The sequence below is a fragment of the Lepidochelys kempii genome, chromosome 7 (genome assembly GCF_965140265.1).
Source record: "Lepidochelys kempii isolate rLepKem1 chromosome 7, rLepKem1.hap2, whole genome shotgun sequence".
NCBI classification, from domain to species: Eukaryota; Metazoa; Chordata; order Testudines; family Cheloniidae; genus Lepidochelys; species Lepidochelys kempii.
In genome coordinates, this window is record NC_133262.1 from 32,084,826 (window position 1) to 32,112,006 (window position 27,181).

Below are 27,181 nucleotides of genomic sequence, written 5' to 3' on the forward strand. Positions count from 1 at the left end.
CTAGCCTTGGGCAAATCACATACATCCAGACCCTCAAATCAGTGGGAGTTAAGCACCTAAAATACCTATGGGGACCATATATCCAGACCCTCAAATCAGTGGGAGTTAAGCACCAAAATACCTATGGGGATGTAGGCCTTATCCTCTCTACCTCCTTCATCCCACTTTACAAGCAAGGAAATAAATGCACCTACCTCACACAGGTGCTGTCAGCATGAATAAGTTAATTGTAAAATAGAAAGCTCCATGTAAGTACCAATTTCCTCCCATCCCTTTCTTAACTTTGCCCTGATGGGGCCCGGGGCAGGCCTTTTGGGACTAGTGAAAATCTCAACTCTCACAATAAGAAGCAGGGTAAAGACTAGCAGAGAAACTTTGGACTTCCAGCAAAAATTCAGATCTCTCTCCCCAAACCATGGAAGATTTTACTGTCAATTAAGAGCAGGGTCAATAGCTTGGCAGCATGCCCCAATTTTTGGCAATCAAATCAATAATTAGGGGAGAGTACAAGTCCCGGTCCCCCTCCTTACGGGTTAAAGAAGGAAATATTAAGAGGGAGAGAAAAATAAAACGAAAGGATTTTGCTCTGTAAACCCCCCCGTGCTGGGAAAGCTGCAAAACAGGCACTAGGATTGTGTAAGAGGCCGTGTCTGCTAAAACTGAAAATGGCTCAAAGGAACAGGAGGACTTGGGGCACCTTAGAGACGAACACATTTATCAGAGCGCAAGCTTTCGGGAAAAAAGCTGATGCTCAGATAAATATGTTCGCCTCTAAGGTGCCCCAAGTCCTCCTGTTCCTTTTGCGGAAACAGACACACGGCAGCTGCTCTGAAACTCGGCTAAAAGGAAACCCCCGCCCAGCCCTTCACGCCCGCAGTCCAGCGGTTTGTAAAGCCCGTCGGGCGCCGCACGCCCAGCGAAGGCAACTCATGCAAGCGGCAGGTCGCCGGTGAAGGAAAGCAGCCTACCTCTCGGGAACCGCCGCCAAGGTCCTGATCCCTTTACGCTCAGCCAGCCAAGGCGCTCCTACCCAGGGAGATCGTGAGTCCCCCCCCCTGCGCGACTCCTCCCTTGCAGGCTCCTCCCTCGTGCCCCTGCCCGCACACAAACCGCGTCTTGCAAATACAAGAGCCTGGCGGAAGGAGAAGAGGAAAGAAGGGACATTTTGGTGCGGCCAGCGCCGCCCCGCCGCCGCCCCCCCTCTCCCAGGGCCACCCCACCGCGCGCTTGGCAAGGGTCGCTTTGGCGGAGGAAGGGCGGCGGGGGCAGCTGAGAGTTTGTTTGGCTGCACCAGCGCGGCGCCAGACACGCTCTCCCCCGCCTCCCCGCAGTTCCTTCTCCGCATTGCGAGAGCCTCCCGGCAGGCCGGCGGCCAGAACTCGCTCTCCGGGGGCAGGGGGAGCCCGGGGACGGGGAATACCGCCCGGTGGGCAGCGGTGAACCGACCCTACAGGGGCCTCTTTGCTAACGAGTACGTACGTAGCTCTCAAAACACTACGGCAGAGAAAACGGAGCAGGGGACGAGGGGAAATGGACACAGCCCCCTCGCCGGCTGTGGCCACGCCTGAGCTTCCCGTCCCCTTAGATCTCTGCGCCGAGACACTCACGAACGCTGAGCCCCCTGCCATCCCGGATCCTGGTTCCCTAACCCGCATTTCTGAGCACCCAGCTGCCACCTCTACTCCCTGCTCCTGGCTCCCCAGCGCCTACCTCTCTGCTCCCAGCCCACAGAGCCCGTCCGACGCCACTGATCCACCCAAGCCTGCCCCTCCCTCCCTTCCTTCTCTGTGTTTTTGGCTTAACGCTGCAGAGAGAAGCCAGCTAGGGTAACCTGCGTGCATAACCTGCCTGGCTCCCCCAGGATGCACAGGATATACGGGTTTCCTTAACACCCCCCCTAAAATTCTTTCCATCTCTCTTGAAGCGGAGCCAACCCCAAGTGCCTGCCCCTGACTCGGGGCCTGCTCTCAGTTCTGCTCATTGCTGACAACCAGGAGAAGGACTCTGTGGTCCTAATCTCCACAGATTCTCCACTCCTCCTTCCTGGCCCCTCAGCCCAGCACCTGGCAAACAGGCTACTAGGCACTCTCCTTGGCATGGGGGAGGTGGAACTTGATGAAATAGTTGAGGAAGGTTAAACGTAGCTTCATACTTCTCCTCTGGGGTGAGCAGATACTGGACAGGGGGTCAAGTGTGTGTGTGTGTGTGTGCGAATTAAAAGTTCAGTGTGATAGTTTTCCAGTGCTTTCCATCCCAAACGAACCCATACGACTTTAAAGATTACATTGCTTTCTCAGGGATCACTCATTCTGGAAATGCAGCCACCTTGTCAGCAACTAACGGCAATGCCAAAACAAGATGGGGACAAGCAGTGGAGTGTACAGTCTCCAAATTAAACTGCACAGAGACTTCTAGGGAAACGGTATTTTGCTGTACTTTACCAGTGTAGACTGTGCTTTGCATTTCTTCCCATTCTACAGATGGGGAAAATTGAGGCATAGTGCAAGCCTCCACAAGAGCAAGAACAGGGAAGGATGGGTGGTCTAGAGAATAAGACAGCATACTGGGAATCAAGAGATTGAGGGCTTGCCTACACTGCAAAGTTGTCGACAAAACTTTTGTCTTTCACGGTTACTTAAAAAAGCACCCCCGCGAAAGACAAAAGTTTTGGCAACGCAAGTGGCAGTGTGAACGCAGCTTTGTCGGCAGGAGTGCTCTCCCGCCGACAAAGCTAACGCCACTCACGGGGCTGGAAGTAGCTTGTCAGCAAAAGTGCCAATAAAGTACTGAAAAAGAGCCTTTACATACGCTGCCTTTTAGCGACAAGGCTGTGTTGACCCAGCCTTGTTGCTAAAAGCTGCGTGGTGTAGACAACAAGCCTCTAGATTCTATTGCCAGCTCTGGCACTGATCCACTGTGTGCTCTTGGGCAAGTCCCTTCCCCTCTCATTCATTATTGATTTAACATATAAGCTCTCTGGGGCAGACTCACTTTTGTCCAAGTGATGCACCTAGCACAACAGGGCCTGGATCTATTTGGACCTGTAGGTTTTACTGTCATGTAGATAACTTTTCTACATTAACTAAAGGAGCTGACTGTTTTAAAGAGTGTACTGGACATAGTGATCCACACCTAGCACAGAGAAGCAGTGCCCTCGGGCATGTATTTTATTCGTTTAAACAGCAGTGTTAGCAAACACTTGTAACTGAATCAAGTGGAAAAAGATCCAGGCTCAAGCTGACACGGGCCTGAGAACTTGGAAGACATACTGAGGTTAGAAGTAAGGCTGTCGAATAATCGCAGTTAACTCATGTGATTAACACAAAAAAATTAACTGCTATTAAAAAAATTAATCACGATTAATCGCACTGTTAAACAATATCATACCAATTGAAATTTATTAAATATTTTGGATGTTTTTCTACATTTTCAAATACATTGATTTCTGTTACAACACAGAATACAAAGTGTACAGTGCTCACTTTATATTATTTTTATTACAAACATTTGCACTGTAAAAAATGATAAATAGTAGTTTTTCAATTCACCTCATACAAGTACTGTAGTACAATCTCTTTAATGTGAAAGTGTAACTGACAATTGTAGATTTTTTTTGTTACATAGCGGCACTCAAAACCAAAACAATGTAAAACTTTAGAGACTACAAGTCCACTCAGTCCTACTTCTTGTTCAACCAATCACTAAGACAAATAAGTTTGTTTACATTTACGGGAAATACTGCTGCCTGCTTCTTATTTATAATGTCACCTGAAAGTGAGAACAGGCTTTCGTTTGCATGGCACTTTTGTAGCCAGCGTTGCAAGGTATTTACATGCCAGATATGCTAAACATTCGTATGCCCCTTTATGCTTCAGCCACCATTCCAGAGGAGATGCTTCCATGCAGATGAGGCTTGTTAAAAAAATAATGAATTAATTAAATTTGTGACTGAGCTCCTTGGGGGAGAATTGTATGTCCCCTGCTCCGTTACCCTCATTCCGCCATTTATTTCATGTTATAGCAGTCTTGGATGATGACCCACAGCACATGTTGTTTGTTCTAAGAACATTTTCACAGCAGATTTCACAAAACACAAAGAAGGTACCAATGTGACATTTCTAAAGATAGCTACAGCACTCGACATAAGGTTTAAGAATCTGCAGTGCCGTCCAAAATCTGAGAGGGACGAGGTGTGGAGCATGCTTTCAGAAGTCTTAAAAGAGCAACGCTCCAATAAGGGAACTACAGAACCCAAACCACCAAAAAAGAAAATCAACCTTCTGCTGGTGGCATCTGACTCAGATGATGAAAATGAACATGCATCGGTCTGCTCTACTTTGGATCGTTATCGAGTGGAACCCATCATTGGCATGGATGCATGTCCTCTGGAATGATGATTGAAGCATGAAGGGACAGATGAATCTTTAGCACATATGGCATGTAACTATCTTGTGACGCCAGCTACAACAGTGCCATGCAAATGCCTGTTCTCACTTTCAGGTGACATTGTAAACAAGAAGCAAGCAGCAGATTGTAACCAAACTTGTTTTGCCTGAGCGATTTGGCTGAAGTAGGACTGGGTGGACTTGTAGGCTCTAAAGTTTTACATTGTTTTATTTTTGAATGCAGTTATTTTTTGTACATAATTCTACATTTGTAAATTCAACTTTCATGATAAAGAGATTGCACTACAGTACTTGTATTAGGTGAACTGAAAAAATACAATGTCTTATTTTGTACAGTGCAAATATTTGAGATAAAAATAATATAAAGTGATGACTGTACACTTTGTATTCTGTGTTGTAATTGACATCAATATATTTGAAAATGTAGAAAATATTTAAAAAGTTGGTATTATATTATTGTTTAACGGAGCAATTAATCGCGATTAATTTTTTTAATCACTTGACTGCCCTAGTTAGAAGTGAATAGGGCCTCAGTTTTGGGTTTCACCCAGCAGAGGGCACCCTCTCACACCATACGCAGGAAGAGCATCCTGTTGCTGAGTGAGCAACACCATTTACTGTAGCAGGTTGGTGCTGGAAATTCTTTAAGTGCAACTCCAAACGAGCTTTCAGAGGTGGGGAAGATGAAGTGCACAGAGAGGTAGCTTGGCACCATTAGTTTGCCTGCTGCAGTTTCGGAGATATCATTTCATGTTTTTGTAGCACTGCTGTCTGTCATTAAACTACTACCATCTTTCAGCCCAATCTAAGCAGCCTCTCTCAGTTGTAGGTGTGTGACTCCTGGATGAGCCATTTTTCAGCAGCTACCCTTCAGTTCAAGAGGAGAGGAACTAGACAAGACAGGAGCAGATCCATTGCTATAGAGAATGATATACAGAAAGCACAAAATTATTAGCACATGAATTAATACTATACATTTGTTCCCTCTTCTCTTTGGTAGTTTATGTGGGGTATGTTCTGGTCAAAACAAAGGCTCTTCCCTCAAGGAAGAAAATGATACAACTCAGCTTGTTGTTAGTGAATCATAAAACATGGTGCAGGGTATTAAGAAGAGGTGGGATCTTTTTCCAGCTCAAACTGCTGCATTCACTGCTGGAGTGTGACTGAAAGGAATCAAGTGTTTGGGGGGTTTATGCAGGGATTTCAGCACTTTGAACATCATAGAACCATAGGACTGGAATTGGAAAGGACCTTGAGAGTTCATCAAATCCCATCTCCTGTACTGAGGCAGGACAAAGTAAACCTAGGTGAAGGGCCAAAATCCCAATAATATGTAGGTAAGATCTTGACCATAGTCTCTGTTAATGACCTTTCACATAGGCCCTAATTCCTCGGCTTGGTCTGAGGCCTAGTTAACAATGGACAATACATGGCTAAAGAAAGATGGGATGAGCAGGAGACAGCCTTGTTTTGCTTATTTTATGTATAGTTGAAACGGAGACAGCATAACTCCAGGTAGAGAGCAGTAATTGGGAGGCTTATCAGGAATCATAGGCACATAATTCACTGAGAGGAGACTTGAAGTCTACTCCCTGGTTCAGGAAAAGATAACGGTACATACTCCCCTAATGCCAACCAGGGTTCAGAGAGGCCTAATATGATAGCATGAGTTATGGCATCCTCCCTCACAGATGCCAACCCCAGTTCGCAGAAATGCAGGGGTAAACCATACACAATTGTCATTGCTGTGTACTGTTTACTTTTCTTTTTGCTTTAAACCCTCCAGCAATGTACCTGTGGGCCAACCTGTCTGGAAAGAGCCACCGTCATTTCTATGGACCTGAAATCAGGATTTAACTTATACATTGCAAGAAGAGAATTTGAGGGATAACAACTGTGTATTAGCAAACATGTTAACCTGAGCTATGCGCAGAGCCATTATGTAATCTTTTAGACTACTGCTAGAACCTATCTAGCGGCTTGGAAACTCGCACTCTGTCGCTTCTCTCCACCCATTGGCACCCTATATAATCTATTGTAATCAATTGTTTAGCAGTGTCTTACTGAGCCTAATAAGCAAAGTGACACTCCGACAGCACTGTGTGTAATAAATCCTCATGCTTGACTGTACATGGTGTCGAACTTCCATTCCATTCTCAAGGTCCATCCCTTTCAGGTGTTTGTCTAACCTGTTCTTAAAACTCTCCAACGATGGGGATTCCACAATCACCCTTGGAAGTCTCTTTCAGAACTTAACTACCCTTACAGTTGGAAAGTTTCTCCTATTGTCTAACCTAATGCTATGGCTACACTGCACACCATACAGCAGCACAGTTGTGCTGCTACAGCAGTGTAGCTGTTCTTTGTTTCTCCTGCTGACAAAATAAAGCCACCCCCCTTGAGAGATGGTATCTTTGTGGGTGGGAGAGCGTCTCCCGCCAACAAAGCACTGTCCACACCGGCGCTTTTTGTCAGTAAAACTTTTGTTGGTCAGTGCTGTGGTTTTTTTTTTCAGACCCTCTACCAACAAAAGTTTTACTGGCAAAAGTGCAGTGTAGACAATCCCCAGTATCGAAGATGTAGGCTAAGCCCACTACTTCTTGTCCTACCTTCAGTAGATAGGGAGAACAAATTATCACAGTCCTCTTTATAACAGCCCTTAACATATCTGAAGACTTATCAAAGTCCCTCAGTCTTCTTTTCTTAAGAAACACAACCAGTTTATTTTTTTTTAACCTTTCATTGCTCCCCTCTGCATTCCTTCCCATTTGTCCACATTTTTCCTAAAGTGTGGCACCCAGAATTCGGCACAGTTCTCTGGCTGAGCAGTGAGGGACAGTTACCTCCGATCTGACATACAACACTCCCTGTTAATACACCCCAGAAAAATATTAGCCTTTTTCTGTAACTGCACCAGCTTGATGACTCAGGTTGTGATCTACTATAACCTCCCAACTCCTTTTCAGCAGTACTACTGTTGGATAATATTAAAGAAGTTCTGTATTAAAATCACAAATGAGTTTGATTCCCCATAGTGTAAATTCCAGGGTATTACTAATTAAGAGGTCTCTTGGTTTTTGGTATGGTTTCTCTCCCTCTCTGTGTGAAACTTGCAAGCTGCTAATTGTGTTAGTACATCCTAAGACAGAGTCTGTTCTCAAAGCAATACTTTGTAACAGAAACAGCACACAGACTCCCCTGCTCTTTTGTTGTATTTATCTCGCTTTGGTAACAATTGTGATTAAAATAGGGATAGAGGATGTATGTGAATGGATGCTTGGTGGGGATAATAATTGAATGATCAGGGAGGTGCCAGCCTAAGAATCCAGTGTCCAGCGGCCAAAGAAGGCATCAAGTGGCAACAATCAGAGGACCCCCCAGAGGGCAGACTGGAATCCACCCAACAGCCTCAAGGATGGGAGAACCAAAGAACAACACAGAGCTGTCAGGAATGTGCCATCTGCTGATAGGTTTCAGAGGAACAGCCGTGTTAGTCTGTATTCGCAAAAAGAAAAGGAGTACTTGTGGCACCTTAGAGATTCTAAATCAGCCATAAAAATGTTGGCATACTGTGGGGCCATGCGGGTACCCATAGCAGTGCCGCTGATCTGAAGGTATACATTGTCCCCAAATGTGAAATAGTTATGGGTAAGGACAAAGTCACAAAGTTCAGCCACCAGGTTAGCCGTGACATTATCGGGGATAGTGTTCTTGACGGCTTGTAGTCCATCTTTGTGTGGAATGTTGGTGTAGAGGGCTTCTACATCCATAGTAGCCAGGATGGTGTTATCAGGAAGATCACCGATGGATTGAAGTTTCCTCAGGAAGTCTACCCCCCCCCCCCAGATGTTCTGGTTTAACTTGGATTTAAACCTGGAGAATGGTCAGTTTAGATGAGCTATTACCAGCAGGAGAGTGAGTTTGTGTGTGTATGGGGGTGGGGGGGATGTGAGAAAACCTTGATCTATGCAGGAAATAGCCCGACTTGATTATGTAAAGAGTTGTCACTTTGGATGGGCTAGCACCAGCAGGAGAGTGAATTTGTGTGGGGGGGTGGAGGGTGAGAAAACCTGGATTTGTGCTGGAAATGGCCCACCTGTTGATCACTTTAGATAAGCTATTACCAGCAGGACAGTGGGGTGGGAGGAGGTATTGTTTCATGATTTCTGTGTGTATATAAAGTCTGCTGCAGTTTCCACGGTAAACATCTGATGAAGTGAGCTGTAGCTCACGAAAGCTCATGCTCAAATAAATTGGTTAGTCTCTAAGGTGCCACAAGTACTCCTTTTCTATCTGCTGATAGATTCAGCAACAGCATGATGAAGCAATTCCCAATGACTGGCATAGGAATAAATTCCTATAAAAATGGACTCTAGAAACTGAGCACTTTGGGGTCTGATTCTGCAAACCATCTTCCAGGAGCGTCAGATGGGCATCTGACAAGGCCCTTCTCCCTCCTTGTGTCCAAGCCACCTGGCCAGTGGCTCGGCATGAGTAACTCTAAGGCTGGTAACAATGATAACAACCTTGCAGAACCTGTGTGTGTATGAATGAATGTATGAATAAATATGAAACTGAATGGAATGTTATAGCTATAACTAACTGCTTACTATGATTCTTTCTGTATTCACAATAAATGTGGCATTTGAATACAGAACTGACCCCTGTTAGGCCCCCATAGGTCTGACCTCCCCACTTTGACAGCAAACCTTTGATAACTACTCCGAGTATGGTCTTTCAATCAGTTGTGCGCCCACCTTATAGTGCTTTCATCTAGTTTGCTTATCAGAATGTCACATGGGACTGTGTCAAAAGACTCAAGAGCTGTGACAGGCACCAACATTTTTAGTAGGTCTCCTCTACACATGGCACTTGATTAAGGCATGTCTTGGTGAAGACACACTCTTGTTCCAGAAGTTATTCACAAATAGCTGTTCTTAATTCCCTGTGTAGACATACCCTTAGATTTCTACCAGTAAGGTACTGAGAAGGGACGTATCCCTCCCATATAACAAGTCAAAGGCAGCCCTAGGAATACAGTGGCAAGACTCCCGTCACCCTGTTTAGTGGTTAAGATTTGCATTTGCCTATTAATTGGAAATAAGATGGAGTTTCATGCCCCACCCAGACACTGTCCCTACCTCCATAAGTAATGCCAGGCACCACAGCCTGAGAAAGTGCTGTGCCCTGTAGCCCAGGCTCTCTCATTGCCTATAGACAGCTGCGGAGAGGGATGCCAAATTAAAGAGACTACCAAGCTTTGATTCCACATCAATTATTTTACTTGCATCAGATACTGATCCAGATGAACTGTGGCAGAGAGCATTCAGCTTGGTCAGTGAAGTCACCACGGCCGTGACAGAAATGGCTTGTGTTGTATTTGTTAACCCTTGTGGTCATTCCCAGTAGATCAAGATAATGTGACCAACACTCCTAACATTGTGCAATTATTCTAGGTTAGAAAAGTGTGTTGTGTGTTAGCAGCCAGTACTAGTTGCTCTTAAAACAGAAGCCCAGTATTGATTACATTCTTCCCTCCCCCCCAATAAAGCCTTTTTGGTGCAAGTGGATATTACTGCCATTGAGTTCCCTTTGAGACCTGAAAGATTCAGATGCTCTGCTCAAACAGACCTACCAGCAATGTAAAAACTCTGATTTTCTTCTCCAGGAATCCCTCCTCCACACCTGTGTTCATCCCAAGCCTTAAACAAGTACAACCATGACACCATAGGTCACTGCTATACTCACTCAATATCAAGTTTTGTTGCCCTGATAATTGTTACATTCACCAGGATTCTCTATGAACAGAAAATAAACTTTTTTTCCTGGACATTTTTATTAAGAGCCTGTCCACCTATTACATTGGCATTTGCACATTAAATAAGGCACATTTGAATAGCTGCATCAGCAAGCAATTTTTTTAAATACATAAGTACTGCCCTGTCTTCCTGTTCACAACCAGAATATATTCATAAAGTGCGTGGGGAAAACATAGTTCTGTGAACAGCAGAATGAGAACAAGTCCAGTGCCACTTGCAGTTCCTTGGGAGGAGACATCTTGGTCCTGGAATAGTCAGTCATCCCACAGATCGCCAATCCATGCCGGTTCCATCAGGCTCCATAGTGACTCCTGGCTCCTGCAGGACTGCAGACCAAGAAACCCAAGAGGCTTAACATATAACCACACTTGCAAATCAAGTACCTATACACCTTACTGGGAAATACACAATTATAGCCACTAAACATTAAGTCAGTGGTTGGAGACCACACTGGCTCTTGGATTCCAATAAAACAGCAGACAGCATCTTGGTGCCAAGGACAGACTCCCAGAAGCAGAACTACTAGAGGGATACCCAGAGTCAGTACTTCTGGAGTGTCATCTAAAAGTCACACCCCACCTCTTTGCTGAATTCTGCCCAGAGAAATGCAGCATTGACTCTGGAGGCAGCACAATCCATGCTTAATTTTCCATTTATGGTTTACAGATGTATGTGGGTGGCCCTGAAAAAGTTAAAATCTAAAGGGCTCCCAATAGCAGGCAAGTCTGAGGAGTAAAACTGGCCCCTTTCTTTGCCATGCGAGAGGGATTGTTTCCAGTTTCCTGAAAGAAACCATTACACTTAGCCTAGAGGGCTAGTTCTTCAACATGGGGTTTAAATTAACTCAAGTACAGTAACTTGCTTATCCCTAGAATAGAAAGTGATTCCCATCAATTCATCTCACCACTAGTTATGAATATGGAAACTGGGCACTTAGGAACCCTATTTCTCTAAAAAAGTGTGCGCATCTTTCCAAATCAGATAACAGGGCTGGAGCCCGGGAGAGGGACTTGTCCCTACTTACTCTGCAGGCTATATGTTGCCACTGGATCCAGCATTATTTTATGAGGGAAGATAATAAAGTTCTGGGACCACTTGTTAGTGAATGGCAATAGGTCACCATCAGAAGTAATACTGGCACTTGGAGCATCTTCTGGGCTGCCTTCCTCTTCAGTCAGCTCACAAGTGCAGAGGGGGCAGCTTGGAGGTGTAACACCAGGTCCTCGGGGAAGTGAGTCCTTTTCATTCTTCAGGTAGCTTCTTAGTGCTCCACTGTGATGAAGGGGTCGTTCACGTGACCAAGCCCAGTGGGATGGCTCCTTTGACATTATCTAGATCAGAAGAGTATAGACCAGCCAATTTTTTTTCCTCGCCACTGAATCTTCCTGGATTCATTTAAAATTGTATTCAGTAAGATTTAAAACTAAGGCTATATATATCTTGTCATATCTAGTCGTTTTAGTGTATAGTGCAGGGGTGGCCAAACCATGGCTTGTGAGCCACATGTACAGTTAAAGTGTGGCTCGTCAAGCTCCTCCACTCCCCTATTCTCTAACTACCAGACTGGGGGTGGAGGAGCTTTGGACCCTGAGCCCCAGCAGGTGCATCCCAGCTCTTGAACTTCAGAAGATTGTTGTATGAGACTCAAAGGGTCACTAAGTTTGGCCACCCCTGGTATAAGGCTTCAAAGACAGTAAGAACTACAGTGTAGCATCTGAACATTCCCCACATGGATTTATTTATCAGACAGATTTATTGATGTAAGAATGCTTTGATCATAACTAAAGCTAGAACAGCAACTACTAATTAATGTTGGTGGGGAAAACATTTGTAGAACATAAAGGTTGTGACTGTTCAGTAGAATCCTAGCCATCGCTGATCCAAGAATCTTTAAACTTAAGTAGGATTCTGTACTAAGAGTGGTTTGAAAATCCTAGAGACTGAGGTTTTATTTAATGTCTGAGAAATAGCTAGACAGATGCACCCACTACGCTATTCCTGACCTTCCTAGTGTGCTAGCAGGGACACTTATCCTCCCATGGTCAGTTCCAGTTCCTATAAAGGGTTAAGGCCTGATTTGCATAAACTATTGATTCTAGTGACTATTAACGTGTTAGCCATAGTCCCAGTATTACAAGCATGTAAAAAATATGTCTGCCATGGCTAACCTCATCACAACAACGCCGGCTGACCACTGCTCGGTAGTTCATTTTAGCCCAGAAGCCATCCCTCAGTTTTAAGAACTGTGGGAACAGCTGCCGCCAGTTGTCACCAAGGGCCCAGGGAAAGATCTCATACTTGTAATCCTCTTCATCTTCCTCCATGTCATTAGCCAAGTACCTGCATCAGGAAAATGGGGCAAAACAGGCTATATCCACAGAAATTCTTCTAACCAGTGCTTCTCAGAAGCACTCAGCCTAGGAAGTTGTATGGTACAGCCTGGAATTGTTATATTAGCTTTCAGCGTAACAAGTGTTAAGCCTAAACACTCCAGCATTACATTGTATAAAAGAGGGAGCATTCTAAACCCACAGAACTCCACCGTAAGAGGCTTTTGCAAATCACTCATTTGCAATGAAAGCCAATGGTGTTTAGGTGCATACAATAGCGCGTGAGTTTTTCCTATAGGTGCACAGAATACAAGTGGATTATGTTGTAAATGAGTTCTCACACAACATACGTATGACAGTAGATACTGATTCTATTAGATGCGTATAGTTTGCAAGGTGATGTGATTAGTTTGGGATTGGATTGATGCTGTGTTTGCCCTTAACAGGAATAATGCTCATTCACACCAATGTAGCTCTACACCACTTTGAAAGAGTAAAGTATCCTTACAAGTGGGTCCATAGGCAGAAGAGCTTTAGAGTAAGAATCAGGCCTCAAGTGCCCATGCAGTATATTCAGCTGCAGGTGTCATACCTAAAACCTTAGTACACGAAGGAGGGATTGAAGAGCAACCCATAGAGGCCTCTCCTGCTACTAGATCATGGTGGAGGTGGAATTCACTTGCAAGCACTATGGGAGATTTCTGCAACTCCTGAAATAGTAATTATGTTAAGACGGGGGTGGGGATTTTTTACATTCTCTCTCTCATTCATATATAATAAAATGTGTAGGAGCCCGGTCATAGACCTGGACACCAATGTGCTAGGCACTATACAAACAGAATAAAATGCTCCTTATCCATAGAGAGAAAAAAGACATAAGTATGACTTCGGGATCCCTGCATCCAGCCCATGTAATTAAAATTCATCAGGATAAAACACAAATCAGTGGGATCATCATTAGCCTCTTGAAACAGAAGGTTAAAAAAAATATCTACTAGCCTCTACCCAATAATGAAGTCTAAAATTAGTGTTAGAGGGAAACCCTTTGAAATCATCTACTTAAGCTAACTGGAAACACTGCAAGTAAATTGTGCTTTTCCGATCTGGGGGACAATTATGGCTGATCAGTATGGCATGGGGAATTTTTGGGAGGCGGGGGGGTAGGTGCAGGGAGGTTTAAGTTGGGTATAACTTCTTCAGATACTGGTGTGCGCAATAGTGTCTGGGTCCACAGTAAACTATACTCCTAATAGCCATTCCTCCTGCCAAACCATTTGGTGGCATGGACTAGGTAACCCAATTCGTCTTCTCCATTCTGCTGTCTATGCATTATTTATATGGTGGGATTGTTACAGACTGGGATCACAAGATTAAGAGCCACAAGGTACTTACAGAGCAGTGAAAAGGTTCATCCGTGTGTATTCACTAATATGCAGGCCAGCACGTTTGAAGTAAGTCAGAGCCATGGCTAGAAGATACTAAACAAGAGTTACCTTTAATAGACCCAGTTCTGGATCAGAAGAAACAAAATATGTTCTATCTAGTATTTAAGTTTAAAAACAAAAGAAATTGAGCCATAAGGGGAGTGAGTGAAGAAAGGAAGCACTTTTGTGGAGGCTTGCTAATTATTTGTATTATCATAGCCCTTAGGAGCCTCAGTCATGGACCAAGACCCCATTATTCTAGTCCCTGTGCAAACACAGAACAAAACTTCCAAGTACAAGACAGGAGATGGAGGGATACAGACAGGGGCGTACAAGGAAACAATGAGACCGTGTTGGTCAGCACAATAAGCAGTGGTCTATGCACACCAGTTAGTTAACTGTTGGCAAAAAAAATTTCCTGTAAGCTTCATGGCAGAGGAATTTGAAGGTGGATAGAGTTAGCTCTCCAGACATTCACAGTGAGCTTCTCCCAAGCGTGACAGGCAGCATGGGAAAAAGCATATGACAGCTTAGGACTGTCGTTCATTTTAATGCAACATCTATAGAATCCCAAAGGTCCTTTACCAGAGTGATGGCTATAAGAAGTCAGACTGAGTGTCTGTACTAAGCAGTGCTTAATTTGTGCCAGGGCTGAGCCCCGGCACCTTGAGGCTTGGCAGTTCATACCCCCAGCACTTCTGGACTTGCTGCATCAGTTATGAATGTAATAAAATTGCTTGAGCCCCAGCACCTCTTTCATTACAAATTAAGCACTGGTTCTAAGCTCATCCATCCTCCCTGTGGAAGGAAAAGGCCTGGGTAGAGACCGTCGAATCGTGGAAGTCAACAAATGGCTACGCAGGTGGTGTTGGAGAGAAGGCTTTGGATTCTAGGACCATGGATGGTGTTCCAAGAAGGAGGAGTGCTAGGCAGAGACAGGCTCCACCTAACGAAGAGAGGGAAGAGCATCTTCGCAAGCACACTGGCTAATCTAGTGAGGAGGGCTTTAAACTAGGTTCACTGGGGGAAGGAGACCAAAGCCTTGAGGTAAGTGGGATACCGGGAGGAAGCACGAGCAGGAGTGCGTGAGAGGGGAGGGCTCCTGCCTCATACTGAGAAAGTGGGGCGATCAGCGGGTTATCTCAAGTGCCTATACACAAATGCATGAAGCCTGGGAAACAAGCAGGGAGAACTGGAAGTCCTGGCAAAGTCAAGAAATTACGATGCGATTGGAATAACAGAGACTTGGTGGGATAACTCACATGACTGGAGTACTGTCATGGATGGATATAAGCTGTTCAGGAAGGACAGACAGGGCAGAAAAGGTGGGGGAGTTGCATTGTATGTAAGAGAGCAGTATGACTGCTCAGAGCTCAAGTATGAAACTGCAGAAAAACCTAGATTGGATTAAGTTTGGAAGTGTGAGCAACAAGAGTGATGTCCTGGTGGGAATCTGTTATAGACTACGAGACCAGGGGGATGAGGTGGACGAGGCTTTCTTCCGGCAACTCACGGAAGTTATTAGATCGCAGGCCCTGGTTCTCATTGGGAGACTTCAATCACCCTGATATCTGCTGGGAGAGCAATACAGCGGTGCACAGACAATCCAGGAAGTTTTTGGAAAATGTAGGGGACAATTTCCTGGTGCAAGTGCTGGAGGAACCAACTAGGGGCAGAGCTCTTCTTGACCTGCTGCTCACAAACCGGGAAGAATTAGTAGGGGAAGCAAAAGTGGATGGGAACCTGGGAGGCAGTGACCATGAGATGATCAAGTTCAGGATCCTAACACAAGGAAGAAAAGAAAGCAGCAGAATACGGACCCTGGACTTCAAAAAAGCAGACTTTGACTCCCTCAGGGAACTGATGGGCAAGATCCCCTGGGAGAATAACATGAGGGGGAAAGGAGTCCAGGAGAGCTGGCTGTATTATAAAGAATCCTTATTGAGGTTACAGGGACAAACCATCCCGATGTGTAGAAAAAATAGTAAATATGGCAGGCGACCAGCTTGGCTTAACAGTGAAATCCTTGCTGATCTTAAATACAAAAAAGAAGCTTACAAGAAGTGGAAGATTGGACAAATGACTAGGGATGAGTATAAAAATATTGCTCGGGCATGCAGGAGTGAAATCAGGAAGGCCAAATCACACCTGGAGTTGCAGCTAGCAAGAGATGTTAAGAGTAACAAGAAGGGTTTCTTCAGGTATGTTAGCAACAAGAAGAAAGTCAAGGAAAGTGTGGGCCCCTTACTGAATGAGGGAGGCAACCTAGTGACAGAGGATGTGGAAAAAGGTAATGTACTCAATGCTTTGTTTGCCTCTGTCTTCACGAGCAAGGTCAGCTCCCAGACTACTGCACTGTGCAGCACAGCATGGTGAGGAGGTGACCAGCCCTTTGTGGAGAAAGAAGCGGTTCGGGACTATTTAGAAAAGCTGGACGTGCACAAGTCCATGGGGCTGGATGCACTGCATCCGAGAGTGCTAAAGGAGTTGGCAGATGTGATTGCAGAGCCATTGGTCATTATCTTTGAAAACTCATGGTGATCGGGGGAAGTCCCGGACGACTGGAAAAAGGCTAACGTAGTGCTCATCTTTAAAAAAGGGAAGAAGGAGGATCCTGGGAACTACAGGCCAGTCGGCCTCACCTCAGTCCCTGGAAAAATCATGGAGCAAGGTCCTCAAGGAATCAATTCTGAAGCACTTAGAGAGGAAAGTGATCAGGAACAGTCAGCATGGATTCACCAAGGGCAAGTCATGCCTGACTAATCTAATTACCTTCTATGACGAGATAACTGGTTCTGTGGATGAAGGGAAAGCAGTGGATGTGTTGTTCCTTGACTTTAGCAAAACTTTTGACACTGTCTCCCACAGTATTCTTGCCAGCAAGTTAAAGTAGTATGGGCTGGATGAATGGACTATAAGTGATCAATGGCTCCATGTCTAGTTGGCAGCTGGTATGAAGCGGAGTGCCCCAAGGGTCGGTCCTGGGGCCGGTTTTGCTCAATATCTTCATAAATGATCTGGAGGATGGTGTGGATTGCACCCTCAGGAAGTTTGCAGATGATGCTAAACTGGGAGGAGAGGTAGATACACTGCTGAGTAGGGATAGGATACAGAGGGACCTAGACAAATTGGAGGATTGGGCCAAAAGAAATCTGATGAGATTCAACAAGGACAAGCGCAGAGTCCTGCACTTAGGATGGAAGAATCCAATGCACCGCTACAGACTAGGGACCAAATGGCTCGGCAGCAGTTTTGCAGAAAAGGACCTAGGGGTTACAGTGGACGAGAAGCTGGATATGAGTCAACAGTGTGCCCTTGTTGCAAAGAAGGCCAATGGCATTTTGGGATGTATATGTAGGGACATTGCCAGCAGATCGAGGGATGTGATCGTTCCCCTCTATTCGATACCGGTGAGGCCTCATCTGGAGTACTGTGTCCAGTTTTGGGCCCCATACTACAAGAAGGATGTGGAAAAATTGGAAAGAGGTCCAGCGGAGGGCACATGGAACACATGAGTTATGAGGAAAGGCTGAGGGAACTGGGGATATTTAGTCTATGGAAGAGAAGAATGAGGGGGGATTTGATAGCTGCTTTCAACTACCTGAAAGGGGGGTCCAAAGAGGATGGCTCTAGACTGTTCTCAGTGGTAGCAGATGGCAGAACAAGGAATAATGGTCTCAAGTTTCAGTGGGGGAGATTTAGGTTGGATATTAGGAAAAACTTTTTCACTAGGAGGGTGGTGAAACACTAGTATGCGTTACCTAGGGAGGTGGTGGAATCTCCTTCCTTGGAAGTTTTTAAGGTCAGGCTTGACAAAGCCCTGGCTGGGATGATTTAATTGGGGATCAGTCCTGCTCTGAGCAGGGGTTGGACTAGATGACCTCCTGAGGTCCCTTCCAACCCTGATATTCTATGATTCATTACCACTCCCTACAGTTTTCCCAAGGGCTAAAGCCTCATGGTTTCTCTCAGCCTAGAATGGGATTTATGGAAAGTTTGAAGAAAAGTGGTGGAGTCATTTGAGTTATGAATGCAAAAATATCAGTCTTCAGTGGTGATGAGGCCCTGGCCCTTGTGTTGAAGTTTGATTTATAAGTTAGAGATCATAGAATATTAGGGTTGAAAGAGACCTCAGGAGGTCATCTAGTCCAATCTCCTGCTCAAAAGCAGGACCAACACCAACTAAATCATCCCAGCCAAGGCTTTGTCAAGCTGGGCCTTAAAAATCTCTAAGGATGGAGACTCCACCACCTCCCTAGGTAACCCCATTCCAGTGCTTCACCACCCTCCTAGTGAAATAAGATACTGCGTAAGAGTCAAAAAGTTAGAGTCATTAAACTACTGTGCATTGCTATTTAGAAAGGTTGTTATAAGGAAGTTGAAAGGAAGTAGGAGCATGAGGGACATACCTTATCTGAAATTTTGTAGCATATGTCCATAGACAAGAACTCTTGTACCAAGTCATCCTCTGGTAAAGGGAAGAAAAAGTGAGGCAGCTGTATTTAGTTGTTTCATATTGTTCAAAGATTGTTGCTTTCAGAATGTGAGTACTGTTTCCTACTCTAGCAATGGTGGAATCTTTGCAAGAATCTCTCTAGAGTGACCTGCCAAGGTAGTTTATAGCATGAATTTAGAACATGGTTCCAACACTGTTCTCAGACAAGAGACTTTCACAGCCTGTGGTCAAAGAAAATTGCTGGAACTCTACTAAATATAGCAGCTTAAACATAGCTGTAGCTAGCAGTGCCATACTCCCAGAGTGGGTAAAGTCTAGACTTCCATCAAACTATTCCATTTCTAAAATGGAATTTTAAGTATTTTGCACTTATGAGACTTTGTTCAAGGTTCTCAGAGCACTTTAGAACAGTGGTATCATCCAACATTTAGAGGTGGAGATAAGGGAATTAAGTCAAAGAATTTTTTTTCCTTGAGAAACCCACATTTCCTTACTCCCCATACTGTGTGCTAAACACAGATAACATTCCCCTTTTCAAGCAGTTGCCAACTTGAACAGTCAAATCATCAACTTGAATCCTCCAGATCATTTAAAATTTATCTTGGATACAAAGCTTATCTTGTTACAGACAGTTAAAAATACCCCTTCCCTGCAATTCCCTACTTGGGTTTACTGCCAGTGGGTCACTGCAGTCTTATCCAGCCTTGGGAACCCATTCCCAATACACAATACAGTTTTGTACACCATCTTTTGTCTAAACTGTATATCCCAAGATGCTGGACAGTTTGAATGACTGGTCTTGCCTCCTACCCAGTAGGTTGAAGAAGGCTTCTTGCTCTTCTTGGTGTAGATGGAATGGAGGTCGCTGCATGCTTTTCAGCACTGCTATGGAATGCTCTCTCTCAGGGATTCGCATCCTGCTAAGTGCTCCAATGCCCTTTGTGCTGTTGTGATGCGGCCTCATGTTCCCTGGCTTCACCCCAGTGGTGACCACAGGAGGTACATGGGAAATACTCTGAGTATGCCTCATTTTTTTTACTGGTATTAGTGGAGGCTCAGGGGCTTTTCTGCAGTGGAAAGGGATTAAGAAGTAGAATTAACAGAATTGGTAATTCAATAGGAAGCTCTTTCAGTAAAGGTTACCATTTCCAAGTCAAGCTTCAATCAGTAGCAATCAAGAGCTGTTATCACATAATGGCTGTTTGGTGGCCTGTGAGATATTAGTTATTGGTTTTGTAAAACAGATAACTATCCACTGGGAAGTGGATTAAGACCCATCACAACAATTGAAGTTGGACAGCCGCCTTCATTGGCGCAGTCAGCCTTTGAGTTACATAGATTGAATACCGTTCTTCTTTAGAGGCAGGCTTAAGGCATGGTGGCACCCAGTTAGAGCATTGAGAGACAGTTCGCACTGCTACTGCCCATGTTGCACCTGTTCTAGATACACAACAATAACTTGCGTTTCCACAATTGTCAAGCTGTCATGCCCACCAGCACTAGATGGGGGGGGCGACACAAAACAAAAAAAACCTTGACCAATCCAGTTTCGCTGTCCAAGCTGAGTAAACGTTTTGAAAAAAAAGGAAAAGCAAATTAGGTTTAAAAAAAACAAAGCAAAACCTAAGGTCTATGTTTTCACAAGATCCTAATGATTATGGGTACTCGAGACACCTTAAAGGGGTCTGATTTTCAGAAAGCACAGAGCACCTACTCTCTGAAAAATCAGGCCCATTTAAAGTGTCTCGAGTTCAGCACCTGCAATCATTAGGATCTTGTAAAAATTGAGACCTTAGTTTTTAAATCAAAGATTTTTTTTCTTTACAACGTACTTAATCAAGATAAATGAATGTAAGGGCAATGGGGAGAAAAATCCCTCCAAAATGAAAATAAGTCAGTAGTTGAATACATACAGACAAACCAAGGGAATAATGGTCCCTCTGCTAGCCTTTCAAAATTACTGCTCATTATACATCCAATGCTGCAGCACAAGACTATCAATTTACATTCTCTGTTTATTAATTCAGAATATCCTGCCTTTGCCATGCAGTGTGGAACTCCGTGACTCATTAGATATATGGTGCTGACTTGTATAAATCTAAAGGAAAAGCTTAACTTGTTTTAAAACTCCTGTAACTATGTTTTAAATCACTCCTACAATACTCTGAACTTGCAAAGAGCCTTTTGCCAAAACTTGAGCACAGATTTACCAATCTAAACATTTAACTGTTTTTAAAAATAAGAGCTTTAACCATTTAACTGTGCATGTGGGATGGGGAAGGAGGGAGCCATACAACAATACCTGTTAAATTTAAAAGGATAAAGTCAGCAGAGATAGGTGAAAATGGAACTGTGTAATTAATCATGCTAAAGACACATCAATCATTAGTGCCTTAAAGCCTTCCAAAATACTAGTTTAGACCTCTGAATTCCCATTTAAAATTCCCTGTACAACACACACTCAGCCAGTTACTTGTTTTAGGGTGAAGAGTAGGTGTTAAGACATTGTCAAATCTGTTATTATAGATTAGGATCTAAACTCCGCCCCTCCTTTTTAATCCATTTGCAGAACTATGGTCCCACCAACTCAAACCGATATTTCCAATACCATTTTCTAACCCAATAACTAATTTACACACCGAACAGAGAGAAAGTAATTAACATACAGGTGTCAGGATTACCATAGACAGTGAGAAAAATTATAATATAAAAACTTTCACAAAGGAGATGTTTTCCCATTCCTTTTAAGGTGTTTGCCCTGGTCCTATATTTCTGTCTATGAATGCATTTAGCTAGAATACCCACATTTAAGTACTTTAGAAAGTAATACAAGACTATATTTTGGGAAAGGAATATTACTACAGTAACTGACCACGCTCTCTGGTAGGAACACCAGGCGGGCAGAATGGGGCAAGCCCCTGTGCCCGCTCCTTGGCAGGAGCGCCAGGTGGGCGGGTGGAGGGGGGCAAGCCAAACAACCTTATAACGGAACGTTGCACAACTTTAAACGAGTATGTTCTCTAATAGCTCAGCAAACTAATAATGAAAGAATGTTAACTGGGATGACATTAAGTGAGGAGTTACTGTATGTCAGACCTACTATGAGTGGAGAGAATCTCAAATCACCTCATGTTTAATTTCCACATGCTTTCCATCCCTATAACCTTGTCAGGCCCCACATCTTTGTTCAGCTTGTTTTTCCAACCTTCCCTCCTCCCCCGCCAACTTCACCAACTGTTTCCTAACTTAAACACCTTCCCCCTACCTCCACTTCCCCCCAAAAGAAAGTAGTTTAAGTTTAGTGGTCTCTTCCCAGCAAGTGGTAAATAAAATTAAACTGGAAAACAGGATTTAAAATTTGTTCTGAAGTCTAAACAATTGTTTCCTACACCTACACAAGCCACAGGGATTTTTTTGGCCTCCATTTGACCATTCCGATAATATTTTTAACAATCTCACCAAAAAATTAATATGTAGGTATTCTGTAACCTCTTAAAGTCCATTCCTCACAGGAGGCAATGGAAATAACATTTATAGAGAGAAAATACTTATTCAACAGCAAGACTAATCAACTCTACCAGACAGACCTTCTATGACTGCTGACCCCATATGGTATGTAATATTCTTCAAGAATGAATTTTAATTAGTGAATTACCACCAGTCTAGATAATTAATACAACATTGGGTAAGAGAGATCATTTCTCTCTCTCTTTGGGGACATGAGGCAGAAGACAGGCAATTTGTCTCAAATGTAGATTGAATTCCCCCATTTAAAAGGTTTCCCTTCCTAAAGTGAGTGTCAAATCCAACATACTAGTTTTCTTCTTCTCTCCTATCCCCACCCTACTTTTCATCTGTACAAGCATCCTCCTAACCTTTAATGTAAAACCAATCCCAAGAATACCACTAATTAACCTTGAAGTTCCCAGAATCACTTTCAGGGCACACACTATTAAAACAGTTTGATGGGTCTAATCCTTGCATCCTTTTTTAGGCATAGAGTGAGTGAGTGTGTGTGTGTATACACAGCTGGAATACCAAATAATTTCTAAGTGATCAAAATGCCTCCATGCAGGATATCACTTGGTAGTTCTACTACTATGAATTCAGATCCTGCAACTCTGAAACAATCAAGCAGTACATGTTGCCATTATATACTATAGCCCTTTTCAAGTGCATGCACTATCCCAATTTTACAGAGAAGAAAAAACTGGGGCACAGAGATGTGAAGCAACTTTGCTCCAAGACTCAGAATAAGGTATGGAACCTGGGCATTCCAATGCCTAGTTCTGTGCTCTAAGCACTAGTCAACACTCCATTCCAGAGCTGGGAATAGAATAGAAGCCCTCTGCTTTAACTAATGGACATGCTATCTAGCCACAGCCTACCTGGCCATTTTAAGTACCTACTTAGACATATAACCTTTCCCCCCAGCCCCATTTAATTTTTCAACACCTCAAATGAAGCAAAAGTGATCCATTTTCATATTTTTGAAATTAACTATGGACTGTAGAGGTCACAATTGCCAGTTTTAGCAAACACGGTATCCAGTTTGGAATGACCTGGGGCCAATACCACATGGCAGTTTTGACCCAACACCTGGGCTTCTTGGAATTAAAGGAAGTTTGGGGCTTTGCATGGACTTAAGTCACCAAACTTTGACCACATAACTCAGCCCATCAGGCTAAAGCAATTGGCAAATTTAAGGCAAGAAAGATTTTCACCTCAGATTTCCACATCTGGGGTTGTTTTGTGTTTATTTTTAAGAGCTAGACTAAAGTCAGATGAAACCCAACCATTTTGGGCACTTACAAATATCAAACAAAGGTTTAGGCTCATGGACCTTTGTGGAGAGCCTAAGCCACCACATTAAATGGGGCAGATCTAATTCACCAAAAATCAGCCTTTCAGGCAAATGTAGGGTTCATAAGAAAAGGGGAGGAAACAGTTTGCACAAACCAAGCCAGCTGTATTTCACCCTTCAGCTTTACCCACTATCCCCTTAGTCTATATGGCAGCTATAAGAAGAGTATTTGGGGGTGGGGGGAGCATTGGTGCCTTATTTCCCTCAGGTAGGGGAAATGATTGGGTATCTTTCACACACACACGCCCAAATACATACACAAAGGTACATTGTTACCCCCTCAGTATGTGTAGTGGAATAATATGAAAGGGCTTTTTACACCACCGCCTTACCCATTACAGCAGGGCATGAGGGTGGTAGGAGGGACATTTCTGGGGTCACCACTGACACCCCACGTGATGCATTATTACCACATTGGTGCATGGAGCCAATACTACGCCCTCAGTATCTGGGGTGACCCTCCCACACACACCTTGGTGCCTCGCTCATGCCCGGGGGAGCGGGGGCGGGAAATGTAAGGCACCATTTTGAGGAAGAACAGAGATTCCCTTTTCCAGGCAAAGGAGCCTCCAATTTACCCCACAGTTTTAATATGGGGAATGGTTAATACCTATTACCCACCCTCATTGCCCCTAGGGGGCCAAGGGGGGAGCGTGAGGGAAAGGGAGGGAGCCGCTACTCCTCCCGTTGTGGCTCCTCCCTACCAACTGCTTTTCCCGCCTCCCCCGCTCACCTGAGCAGAGCAACCAAGCAGCGCGCACGCGCGCAGCAATCACGCAGAGGTGGTATCAACCTTACCCCGCCCCCTTACCCACTGTTGGCTTCTATAGGCTCAATCCTGCCAGCTCCTAGCCAATCAGCGATGGGTAGACCGGCCTCTCGCAGACCCCTGTCAATCAAAGAGCAGGAAGTCAGAGGCGGGACTTCAGTCCCTATTAGCCCGGGGGAATGGGCCGTGGGGGAGGGGAGGGGTGTTGCTGAGAGCGTAGGCTAAGTTCCACTTCACATGGCTCTGGGCTCCAGGGGCTCTATTTGAGGCCCACACAGCAACTCTCATTATGTATTTATTATAGGGTCCCCTGCAAACATAACTTCCTATAGCAGCATGTATATCAGGTCAAGCTGCCCCCATCCCACACTTTGGAGTCAGGACTCCTGGGTTTTATTGGATTCTGATGAGGTTTCTGGGAGCTATTCAGACTCCCAGCCAATAAGTCTAAAGGGATATTTATTATAGAGTCACCTGTCAATATAGCTTCCTATAGGAACTTGTATGTCAGAGCATGGTGAAATCAGCCCACATTTAGCACAACAGAGTCAGGACTCCTAGGTTACATTCCCAGCTCACCATGTGACCCTAGTGTGTGGCAAGTCACATACCAGCCTGGACCTCCCATCCTTTGTCCAAATGTCCCTGTTATTTTGCAGCGGTGAGGGTGACAGCTAAAACAAAGTCTCACTGGGGCTCAGGAAGCACAACACATCAAGAGCAGTGCCGTGACTAGATTATCAGACATGGTTGTGTGAGCTACAAAGCCTCAAGATCCCTGCATGGCATGCACAGCTATAGTCTAGTCTAATACATGCACAACTGCCAGCTTGTCAAAGTCCCCAATCTGCCATACAGTTTAACAGAAAAAAACTGCCATCCACTTTAACACACACACACATACCTACCTGTCATCCATTTTAAAGCACATACAACTGGCTTCCAGACAGTCTTAAATACACACACACCCTTTCAGATTAACACACACTTCTGCCATTCAGTTTTGCACATGCAAAGGAACACCTGATGCCCAGTTTTACACACATATCTGCCATCCTATTTTACTTTACTTAGCCCTTAAAATTCAGATTACAATGCCCATCATACTGACCAATATTGTCTAATTGTTTCCTTGTACTACCCATCTGTCTGTATCAATCTGTTGTCTCATATCTTATACTTCGATTGGAAGATATTTGGAGCAGGCATCATCTTTTTGTTCTGTGTTTGTACGGTGCGTAGCACAACGCAGTCCTGGTCCATGACTGGGGCTCCTAGGTGCTATAATAATAATAAGTTAATAAATAAATATCCTGATGGAAAGGCATTTGCAAGGCCTGAAACACAATAGGTTAATGTACTTGGCTATCAATTCTATGCACATGGGTTCAAATTTTAGTTTAGGTCACAAGCGAAAAGGTCCTTGGTGCCTTATTTGTGTGCATTGCAAGCATATTTGGCAGTCAGCTCAAGGGAGCTCTGGACTGGAAAATCAGTCAGTACTGTGGGATAAGATCGAGATGTATTGGAAAAACCGTGTGTAGTGAGAACAAAGGGCCCAGCACTACTTAGACATTTACATGAGTGGTGGATATAATTTGCTACCAAATTAGAACAGTGGAATTTTACACACCCACTTTTGAACTCACTTTGCACTGGTGTAAATGACTACCAAAGGTGAAGGGCAGTGCAGAAACAGACCCCCAGACTATAACAGCAGTACTGCTGAACCATCTTGAGAAGTATTGGTTTGGCAGAGCTATGTGGTGAATCTGGGATTAGAAGGGTATTGCAAATCAGGAGAAATTAACAGTATAAGGGATGTTTCCAGCAACTGCCCACACCAGAATGCTAGGCATATGCTTTACTTTCTTGAGCACTAAATTAACTCACAAATAAAATGAAAGGTTTCAGAGTAACAGCCGTGTTAGTCTGTATTCGCAAAAAGAAAAGGAGTACTTGTGGCACCTTAGAGACTAACCAATTTATTTGAGCATAAGCTTTCGTGAGCTACAGCTCACTTCATCGGATGCTTATGCTCAAATAAATTGGTTAGTCTCTAAGGTGCCACAAGTACTCCTTTTGTTTTTGCAAATAAAATGAAGCACAAGGTTGTTTGTTTTGCAATAATTTTATTCAATAATAGAGTCACAGAACTGCATTTAATTTAGTTAAATACATTTGCACCCTGAAGGATTTCTTGCAGGAAAGACTGAGCATCTCAGATACAGAAGTGTTCACTTTCTGATGCAAGTGAACAGTAAGACAGAGTCAGATCTGTTACCATAGTGGCAGGGAGGTGACAAATGCAGAATAGAGAGGATACTTTATTCTCTCTGATCTCTCTCTTTCGCTTCTTAATGCTCTCAGGACTATAGCACGTACTATAGCACGGGGTGCAGCATATTTTTCACTTGTGTAGGAAATTTTACAGTCAAACTTACCACTGATATCCAAGGATCTCACAGCATTATCTCATAGTATCCTTATCCCTATTTTACATCTGGAAAAACTAAGGTACACAGAGCTTACTTGCCCAAGGTCACTCACATGGCAAGTCAGTGCCAGAGCTACAAATGGAACCCCAAGAGTCCTGACTTCCAGCACCACCCCACTCTAACCCACTAGATCCCACTCCCCTCCTAGAACTGGGAAAGAACCCAGCAGATATAGCTCCCACTCTTGTGCCCTATCTATTGTCCCACAGCGTCACCCCCACCCCAGACCTGAGGGACCCACTTCTCCCCTCAGGGCAGAGCTGGTGGGGAGGTGACGAGAGGGGAATCTGGGATGAGAACATACCCAACTCATTTCACACACGCAGAGTCCACCATAGGTCTGTTCTATAATCTGCCCCATCGCCCCTAGCAACAACTGTTCCTTCCTCATTGGCCAGCAATGGGGATTTTTCTGATTAGAGGAGACCCATGACGCTAGACCAATCAGCAGGGGCCACGGGACCCTCTTTACCCCTTAGCGGTGGAAGGCGGACGATACCAAGTAGACACTGGGACCGTACCGTCTGAAATAGTGGGGGGCAGCAGGGAATTGTGAATTTGATTCAGCTCTGCTGCATCCCGAAACGGGGGAGCTGGTTGGGTTCGAATTGTAAC

General features: G+C 44.3%; 2 protein-coding genes and 1 long non-coding RNA gene across 5 annotated transcripts in view; 1 reads left to right on the top strand and 2 right to left on the bottom strand.

Moving 5' to 3' along the window:
* CAPN1 (calpain 1) overlaps window positions 1-1,739 on the bottom strand; it is a 54,289-nt gene extending 52,550 nt beyond the window's left edge. The window contains exons 1-2 of the mRNA XM_073351855.1: window positions 1,711-1,739; window positions 969-1,132 (exon numbers count right to left, since the gene is read on the bottom strand). The gene's annotated coding sequence lies outside the window, so the exon portion shown is untranslated. The remainder of the gene's footprint in view (window positions 1-968; window positions 1,133-1,710) is intronic.
* LOC140914329 (uncharacterized) lies at window positions 880-9,044 on the top strand. The gene is made up of 3 exons (XR_012159828.1): window positions 880-1,041; window positions 6,193-7,876; window positions 8,710-9,044. It is a non-coding gene; the product is annotated as an uncharacterized lncRNA (long non-coding RNA).
* A 1,193-nt stretch (window positions 9,045-10,237) lies between these two features.
* Window positions 10,238-26,933, bottom strand: SPDYC (speedy/RINGO cell cycle regulator family member C). Of its 3 annotated transcripts, none has more exons than XM_073354845.1 (9): window positions 26,871-26,933; window positions 25,180-25,349; window positions 24,115-24,188; window positions 19,246-19,502; window positions 18,389-18,447; window positions 13,948-14,033; window positions 12,394-12,565; window positions 11,250-11,556; window positions 10,238-10,551 (listed from the first exon to the last, which is right to left on the bottom strand). In XM_073354845.1, the coding sequence occupies exons 4-9, from the start codon at window positions 19,463-19,465 to the stop codon at window positions 10,484-10,486; spliced, it is 912 nt and encodes a 303-aa protein (XP_073210946.1). In that variant the 5' UTR covers window positions 19,466-19,502; window positions 24,115-24,188; window positions 25,180-25,349; window positions 26,871-26,933; the 3' UTR covers window positions 10,238-10,483. The 3 variants fall into 3 exon arrangements, with proteins under 3 accessions (XP_073210946.1, XP_073210945.1, XP_073210948.1); XM_073354844.1 differs by having other exon boundaries at window positions 24,111-24,188; XM_073354847.1 differs by lacking the exons at window positions 24,115-24,188; window positions 25,180-25,349; window positions 26,871-26,933 and adding an exon at window positions 24,033-24,088.
* Between the last annotated feature and the right edge of the window lie 248 nt (window positions 26,934-27,181).